Below are 9551 nucleotides of genomic sequence, written 5' to 3'. Positions count from 1 at the left end.
CAAGAACTGCTCAGATAAAGCGTCTTTTAAATACAAATTTAAATATATAAATATATATAAATAATCCTAGATTATCTAATACAAAAATCTTAAATGTAAAAATAAAAGGTAGAGAGATACTAAATACGATGAATTTTTATCACCTAATCGGAATGGGGGTATAGCTCAGTGGTAGAGCATTTGACTGCAGATCAAGAGGTCCCCGGTTCAAATCCGGGTGCCCCCTCTTTTGACTTTTTTCGTGAATGTTGTTCAAAAATATACAAGTTAAAACAATTACTTAAATTAGTTATACTCAGTATTATACTTATAGTATAACTTCAGTTACGTATGTATCCATATTTTAAAAAGCTGTGCGACACTTATTTCTACTTCAATTTACATACAAAATATACATTTAAATCTTATTGCAAAACAATTTGAACATGGCACGCAAAGTTTGGGATGTTAATACGTTGTAACACTAAGGGGCGGTTTCCCGGACAGGGATTAGACTAGTCCTAGACTTAAACACTTTTAAGAGCTCTCCAAACTGAAAACAACTTGCCCTTACATATCTTAAAATACATCAGTGCCCTTTGTTTTTCCTCAAAATGCACACAGGTAATGTTTTTAGTAAGGCATGTTTGTTAAAACTAGTTATATTTCCTCATTAAACTAAGGCCTAGTCCTGGATTAAGCTAATCCTGGTACGGGAAACCGCCCTTATGTCTTTCAATGGTTACTAAACCATCTTCCAACGACATCACCTGCAGTAACTAACAATGACCTGGAGGTGTTGCTGTTCCCTTACGTTTAATGAAAACGGTATGTTACCACATTACTGTACTGTTATTCGGTGTGCTAATGTGGTTAATTGGTTATGAAATAAAATCAGATCGATATAAAGTGCTAAAGAAATCACAACACACATTTCAAAACACCTCATTTTATTTTTATTGTAATATTAGCATATTGTACGTTCAAAATGTAACAATGCAATGACATTTAACGCAACAGCTATCCAACAACTTTGCCTTAGGTTTGGTCACGATTGTTTGGAAACTGGTTGTTTGTTCAGAGCTCAGCAGGAAAACACCTTTTTACATTAATTACACAAATGCAACAAGTGCTATAGCTTTACATTTTAATTCAGAAGTCAGACTGAAACAATATAATAGAGTAATGCAGTCAAAATACTGTAATTGTTTACCCTTCAACCCCAAAATTCCAAATTAAACATTTAAAATTTGCTTTTTAAATTCTGTCCTGCGCTGTTAATCAATATATTATCAGTTTACATATTTGCAAATGAATAATCATTTATTTCATAATTCAACAACCGGGCAGATTATGAAAAAGGTCTGTGAAATTACTAACACTATAGAGTAGGCCTAAGCTAATTCAATTAAAGTGCTGTTAAGTCCATGTGGCTAACTGAGTATTATGCATCTTTTCCCCACCAAACATAACGCATTATAAATCACAAAATATCTTTTTCAAAATGAAAAATCTTTAAAGATATGCTGTACAATAACTGCAATGCTTTTGGATGATCCCATTCTCACAATTAAGGAGTAAATTTAGCAGATTTTCTGGTTACAATCACCAGGTCTTCGTAACATTTATAACCCCTTTTCACCATAAAGAAACAAGGTGAACTGACAATTGTTTGTGACCTTTTCTCGTTGCACCTTATTGTTTTGTTCCTAAAATCATTTGATGAAAAAAGCCTTAAAATTAAAGCGCTCTTTCTTTTGTCCGTCCCTTGTGAAGGAAGTCCTGCCTCCTCAGCATTGCTCTGCCTCAATGAACCCCTCTTTCTCATAACCCCCAAGTTCAACCTCAGCATAGCTAGAATGGCATCCTTGATTCCGAAACTTCATGGAGGGCCAATAGTTATTGGTGCGGCGCTGTGAAATGGCACAGAAATGTAGAGTTAGACTATATTCCCAATTCTGAATCCATCCTGTTACGATTTTATATAGTAGACACCTGACAATAAAAATATTGATATCTATAAAAATATTAGCATTAAATGATCCTGTTTCATGACCAGGAGTACACTGTAAAACTGCATAACTACAGAAAATTTTTAGAAAGTTAAATGAACATTAACCATTAACAAGTCTTTGTCTTTACAGAATAAAACTATAAAACAACAGCTTCATGCAAAGCATTCTGGGAAGCAGAAATCCTAATGAACCGTTTTCTATTTTTATCCTTCAGATTTTGGTTTCCAGAATGCACTGCATGAGGGTGTTATTTCAATTTTATTCTGTAAAGATAAAGACTTGATAATGTTTAATGTTCATTTAACTTTGAACAAACTGTTGCCAGTAAATAACCTACATTAAATCTACAGTAAGTTGCTGGCAAACAGTAAGCTTCTAGTAATACTGCCATTTCTACAGAAATATTTAACAGTGTACAGTGATGTCAATTATTCTGTAACAATAGCTGTGTGTTGTTTCAGTAGGCTGCTTCCTCCAGAGGTTTCATTCAAAGGCTGCATACGTCAAAAGGCAGAATCTCATTTCAGAAAAGCAGGACACTCCAAATGCGACCTTTAAGTGCGACCTTCTTTTACAGGAATTCGGATTATGCGTGAGATCTATCCCACTGCGCAATGTGACGTCAGTGACGTATTTATCATGTAATTTTTGGACGTCCAAATTCGGCCCATCGAAGGGGTTGTTTTGTAACGCCAGGTGACGTCTTTTTTGGACGTCTACTGCACGTCTAATATTCATGTCTGTGGGACCTCGGTGTAAAAGGGTATAAAGTGAAATAGACATGATTGTCTGTGCATTTCACTTATCCACTGCAAGTCATGAACACACACACAGACACAAATACTGGGCAAACACTTCCTGCCCGCTGTGGGATCGAACCAGCAACCTCTATCCACTAGGCCACCAATATCTTAAATGGATGACTATTACATCAGTCTTAAATAAACACATATAGGCCAAATCATGTAATATATACATATAGGCCTGTCATAGACGTCCAAATGATGTCCAAAAAAATTACCCAGTTCAAGGTCAAATGTTGACCGTAAATATGACGTCCAAGTAGGGTCATGGTTGGACGTCCAAATATTGGACCTAGTTTGGACATTGAATAGATGTCCAGAATTAGTCATGGACCGGCGGACCTCTTATATCTGCACGTCTATCTGACGTCCAGTGTTTAGTGGGATTCTTCGCTGCGAAAAATGTCATTTCTCAACGTCATTCTACACACCAGCAGCTATAAAAACTATAAGATGATGTGGTTAAATGTAAAAGTAGTTTCAAGTTTTCAAATTCTTTTACCTTAGTAGATAAACTTAGGTAGGTTAATTTAAATTACCTTACACGCACAAACAACGCACCTTTTTCTATACCAATTAATATAAAATGATAAAAAACTGTTTAGACTCTTAATAAAGTACAATGCAAGTTTTTATTTAAAAAAGAATGAACATTTAATTAAAAATAAAAAAATAAATTATGATAGCATGGTAGGCTAGACAGCTATAGTTTTAGACTTTTTTGATATAGTCTACTCAAAACTTTTTTCTTTTACTTGTTGATTTTATTTAATTTTACTTGTTGATATGTTTATCATTGTTTAAAATGTTAACATACATAAAGGAAGCCAAGCTAATATAAAAATATTCAATAAATAAATAAATATTAAAATTGAGGCTATTAATAGAATGTGCTTTGGTGGGCAACTCACAGACTCTGTGCGGGCAACCTGGTGCCCGCTGGCACCATGTTGGAGACGAATTTTATATATAGTTATAGAAATTTTATTAGATAATTATTTTCTCAATACCCAAATCTTTGGTAAAACGGGTAAACATAGGCTGCGTCCGAAAACTTGTTGCATCGCTGCCTCATGAGTCAATGACTCCGGAGGCATGAAGGCAGCTAAGAGAAAGGCTTTCAGACACACTTCAAAGGCAGCGTGTTGGAAATATAAACAGAGAGCGCCTTTTTGATAACTAATCACATATCTGAAAACTGCAATATTAATTTCTTGCTAGAAATGCAATTAAAGGTGTAAAAAGTGAAAATATACATTTATTTACACTTAATTTGTGCTCCAGCCGCTTTCTTGGCCGCCATTTTATTTTTTCGAACTCAACCAGGCTCGACCAATCACATTCCCCATGCGCGCACATGCATAGAATTGTGGGACAAAATCTCAGGAGTCAGGAAGTAAACCTAACATTGGATTCAGACATGCCTTGATGCCTTCCTGCCTTGGAATGAGTTTTCAGACGCAGCCATAATATCTCTCTAACAGATATCTGTTGTATGTACGCCTCAGCAATTGTTTTTTCAAATGACTCCAAATTTAGAAATAATTTTCCTTTATTTAACTGGCGTGTGAGAGAGCAACGACTCTGTAACGATTTGGCATAGCAACATGAAAATTTCTTTTTCCTTTTCTGTCCGTATGTCCTACGAAGAACGTCTTGTTTAATTCTAGGTTGAGGACCCTCTGTATACCGCATCCTTCAGAGGGTGCATCCTCCGGAGAACGCGAAGGATGCAGCCTTCTGAAACAAGATGCAGCTAATGTCAACCCTGTGACCTTCCACCATGTTATCAGGAAATTCCAGCTACATTTTTTATTAATCTACCCCAAAATGGAACCAATTGAACTTGATTTTTAACTTGAACACATTTTTGAGACTTTTATTAATTTCTAAAAATCAGCTTTTCAATAAAAATCTGAAGAAATTACTGACCCTTCTAATAGAGGAATTTGTCCTCACCTGCATGAGGTAGAAAGGAGGAGCAACAGTTGGATGTGTGTTAATGTAGTAGACAGCCAGCAGAGTCAGGAACACCAGCAAAACCAGAGCTGCCACTACTCCTGCAATTATTGCTGTGTGTTCTGGTGCCTCATCCTCACCTAAAGGGTCTGTATGAAAATGTAAGAGAATGTGATGGAATGACTTGGTGTTTACATTTACATTATGCATTTGCCAGACATTTTTACACTAAGTTACTTAGAGGACATCCAATCTGTACATTTCAGTATGACAGAATTATGTATGTTCCTTGAGATTGCATTGCTATCTTAAATGTGCCACAGGAACACTATTGTGATGAAAAGCAATCATGCAAAATTGGTATGTTCAATTTAAAAATGATAAAGCATGTGTTGGATATAGAGAACATAGTGCACAAAAGACAGATAAATGATTCAGCTCAAGTCAGCAAAACCCTAAACATAAAGTGGTGGTTTCCCGGACAGGGCTTATCCTAGTCCCAGAGTAAAATGTATGTTTGCCTTAATTTAAAACACATGTACTACTGACATATCTTAACATACACCAATGCAATTGTTTTGTCTGAAGATGCACACCTGTTTGTTTGTATAAACTACTTTAATGTCCTAATATAACTAAAGCCTAGTCCTTGATTAATCTAAACCCTGTCCGGGAAACCAACCCAAAGTGCATATTCATAACATGAAAGCTTTAATCTTTGGCGATACATGCAAACTGGCGTGCTAGGCTGTATTCAAATAAATGTCTTACATTGTCTCTGCTTGACAAGTAAAATAATAAAGTTTTTTTATATTTAGATTATATACTTAGAGTACACTTTCAGTAAAAAACTGTACCTTTTCTGTGGCTGGGGTGGTACCCCAAAGTTTCATTTTTGAACCTTTAAAGGTATACAACATATTGAAATGTTGTACTTTTTGGGGTAAAATATGATATCATAAGGACCTATTGTGTACTTTAAGGAACAAATGTGTGCAGTTAAATTTTAGAGAAACAAAGCAGTTAAATGTACACAATAGATCAGAGGTGCCCAAACTAGGTCCCGCAAACCAAAGTTGGCCTCCAATGATCTTTAATTTGTGCCGTCATGCGACGTGAGATAAGGAAAAAGAAAAAACGTAATTCACGCAGATGTTTAATATTTCTAATAAACATTTTCTAAAACATTGTATTTGTACATTACAAAAATGTAAGATGAAATTAAATGCAAGGATTTAAAGTGAATCCATTTTTTATGTACATGCATACTTAAAGGTGTATAGCATGCATTACAAAACTCAACGAACTCGGGTACTATAGGCTAATAATGGAAAGGTCAAGGCAGTGGCACACAGACAAAAGGAAAATAAAAAGTGATTGGCAAAATTATTTCTTTTTTACCACAGTTACCTTTGAAAAAAACTGCTTTACTTATGCATAAACAGAGTAATGTTTGCTTATTTATTTTTTAAATATTAGAAAATTATAAATGAGGAGAATCAGGGCAACTTTAATTTTAACTCTAACAAGTTATCTCATCAATTAAGAGAAAACATTTGCATTAAAAATGTTTCTGATAAATTTTTATGTTAATCTGCAATACCACGATTATCTACTACCCAAAATGTTATTTACTAATTTTAAACTCTGTGTATGTTTTGATAATCATTCTGAATCTAATCTGATCTGATCTCTAACAAAATTTCTTCACAAAAATGCAATTATTTCAGCTTTTTGCTAAAAGATTTGTATTTTTAAAGAAAAATACCCATATTTAAGAGTTTATAAGCAGAGAAAAAATATAGGATGAAATTTTTTTTCCCATTTTGTTTGTTTGTTTATTGTTTCTTTGAAAGCAGAGGGTCTGTTCTTTCATTTCATATATTTGCATGTTTATAATTTTTAGAAGAAAAATTTCCTGAAAGGTATTTTGTGAAACTTTTGTGAAAATCACAAAAAATGCTGGCGGGCAACTTTTCAAAAAAATGTCTGGCGGGAAATAAGTTATTATAACACAGAAACATTTACTTTCAGCCCACAGCCCTCAATCAGGTCTGATTTTTGGCCCCTGGTAGGAAAAAGTTTGAGCACCCCTGCAATAGATCCTTAAACCAACTTTTCTCTAAAAAATGCTGGGTTGTTTTTAACCCAGGGCTGGGTCACTATTGGACAGAACACACTGCCGGGTTAAAATGACCCAACTGCTGGGTTATTTTAACCCAACTGCTGGGTTGTTTCAACATCGTTGATTGACAATAACCCAGCAATTGGGTTAAAACAACCCAGCAGTTGGGTCATTTTTAACCCAGCAGTGTGTTCTGTCCAATAGTGACCCAGCCCTGGGTTAAAAACAACCCAGCATTTTTTAGAGTAAGAATGATGCTTTATTAGTGCTGTTCATTGATTTTAGTAAGTTTTTTGACATTTGGATATAAAGTGTTTCAATACTACAATATATGGTGTAAAAACGTCTGAGTGCTGCCCTCTTCAGGTTGAACGGTGGCTACTGCAGTTTAATTTTCGTATTGGATGTTGGGTCCAAAAAAATAACTTGTGACGTAAGCAGTTTCAAGCTCACCACGACCTTGTTACGATCTTACCACACACTTGGTACGAGCTTAGTTCGTCCCCTCTATCTCAGTTGGGATCTGCCCACTTTTCTTGCATTTTTCAAATATTATCAGTGGGTGGAGTCAGGCTCTGACCAGGGGTTTAGTTACGCTTTAAGGTACACTAATACCCAAAAAGGTAAAACATTGTATTAAGTTTGGTATACATGTAAAGGTACAAAACTTTTAGGGTACCTTTTTTGTACCTTTTAATTCTGACAGTTTATATACTGATAACTATCAACATATGTACATGAAACTTTTGTTAAAAAAATAAAGTTGTTGCTTCACATTTTTTTTCCATTTTTTTAATATGTGTTTTCATAATCTCATGATACACATGCTAATAAAATTGACATTCCTGGATTTGAAAGAAGCAGCGATAACACTTTCCAACAAGTTTATTAGTAAACAACACTAGTAAATGCATTAACTAACATGAACAAACAATGAACAATATAGTTGTTCAACATGTATTTATTTATCCTTGTTAAAGGTGCAGTGTGTTGATTTTAGTGGCATCTAGCAGTGACATTGTGAATTGCAACCAACGGCTCAGTCCATCGTTTACCGAAATGCATAGAGAAGCTACAGTAGCTGCCACAGGACAAACATACAGAACTAGTTACAAAACGCGCTTTGTTGAGCAGTTTGTCCGTTCAGGGCTAATGTAAAAATGGCAGCACAAAATGGCGACTTCCATGTAAGGGGACCCGCGGTGTATAGATAAAAACGGCTCATTCTAAGGTAATAAACACATAACAGTTCATTATGCAAGGTCTTTATACACCCCTGATATTATAGTTATGTAAATTAGATTGCATTTCTGTAATTAGACATTTCTAAAAGTTACATACTGCACCTTTAATGTCAGTTAACGTCAGTACAGTTATTCATGTTAGCCATGGTGCATTACCTAAGGTTAATGGTTGAAACGTTTGATTTTAATGTTATATTAGTAAATGGTAAAAATAAAATGACCAAAATTATTAAATGCTGTAGAAGTATTGTTCATGTTAGCTAATGCATTAACTAATTGTTAACAAATAAAACCTTCTTATAAAGTGTTACCGACATTTGTTGAAGCTGCATGTTATTTGTCGCTTCTGCATTTCATCCCTCCGGCGGGAACTGCTAGTCTGGACAGTCATGAACTACTGTTGGTGAATTGCACATATGCTGTTTTTGTGTAGGTCTTTGATCATTGCTTGTGTTATATAAATGAGCCCTTATTATGTATACCTCTGTTTTATTGTAAGGCAAAGCTGATCACGTAAGCTTAATCTTATCATTAGACCCAGATGTAACAAGTTCTGTCAAATTAAATTTAACATTATAAACCGACTTAAAATGTGTTAAACCGACTATAGCTGAAGCGCAATCAATTTAGCCGAAATATTGAGTAAGCAAACACACAAGGGAGAGAAGTCCTGAATGATAGCTGTCCGATTCTGCAGATTTCCATGTGGGCCTCATCATGAACGAATAACAGCCAAGAAACACGAAGCCATTAACTGACTCACCATGGCCATGGTGTTGAAAGTGCTGTTTGGTGTCATCTGTGGAGGAAAGAAACTGTTGTTGTACAGAGCGATGGCAGAGGCCAGACCAGCAACGACAGCATGAGAGTATTTTAGCATAAGCGCACATGCAAGATGCATCAGCACATTAGACAAGGACATGCAAAATGTTATTAAACTAGCTGTAAGGTTATAAAGATTGTGCTTAAAAAGGTCTTGCGATTACAGGTATACTAGAAAAATCAATAAATCTGAGACACTCAAGCACAGTAAATTAGGGTAAAACTAATTATTTCATATGATACCTTGTTTGCATCAGCAAAATAATGCAACAATGAGTGTAAATTGATTGAATTATCAGTTTTTATGTGTCGTTGGGGCTTGTCCGGGTTTAATAAGGTACTCACCCTCAGTCACAGAACTGGCGGGTTGGGCTGCAGGGGTAAAAGTGGCTGGCGGTGGTGAAGAACTAAAAGGATTGATGGAACTGTCTGGTCCTCCCTGAGCATAATCTTCACATGTGCCTTTTGCCTTAGACAAATTATTGTATGTTAGTCAGTACAACAGTATGTACAGTACATTGATCATTGAACAATTTCTTTAATGGCAACATTAAAGCAGAAATTGGCAATTGATGAGGTGGCCTAAACAAGCCTAGTGACACAT

At 35.3% G+C, this 9551-nt stretch overlaps 1 protein-coding gene and 1 non-coding gene across 4 annotated transcripts in view; one reads left to right on the top strand and one right to left on the bottom strand.

Annotated features, from left to right (window-relative positions):
- The first annotated feature begins 154 nt into the window (after positions 1–154).
- On the top strand, positions 155–226 carry trnac-gca (transfer RNA cysteine (anticodon GCA)). The gene has a single exon. It is a non-coding gene; the product is annotated as a tRNA-Cys (tRNA).
- A 686-nt stretch (positions 227–912) lies between these two features.
- plxdc1 (plexin domain containing 1) overlaps positions 913–9551 on the bottom strand; it is a 47596-nt gene continuing 38957 nt past the window's right edge. Inside the window, exons 11-14 of one of the 3 annotated variants that reach the window (XM_055176137.2) lie at positions 9293–9416; positions 8889–8924; positions 4757–4905; positions 913–1892 (exon numbers count right to left, since the gene is read on the bottom strand). In XM_055176137.2, the coding sequence (XP_055032112.1) occupies positions 1770–1892; positions 4757–4905; positions 8889–8924; positions 9293–9416 (432 nt within the window). In that variant the 3' untranslated portion in view covers positions 913–1769. Of the gene's footprint in view, positions 1893–4756; positions 4906–8781; positions 8925–9292; positions 9417–9551 lie in introns of those variants that run through there. The other 2 variants (XM_055176138.2, XM_055176139.2) reach the window with 2 other exon arrangements.

This window comes from Misgurnus anguillicaudatus, chromosome 4 (assembly GCF_027580225.2).
Source record: "Misgurnus anguillicaudatus chromosome 4, ASM2758022v2, whole genome shotgun sequence".
Lineage (NCBI taxonomy): Eukaryota > Metazoa > Chordata > Actinopteri > Cypriniformes > Cobitidae > Misgurnus > Misgurnus anguillicaudatus.
This window is presented reverse-complemented; position numbering and strand designations above follow the sequence as displayed.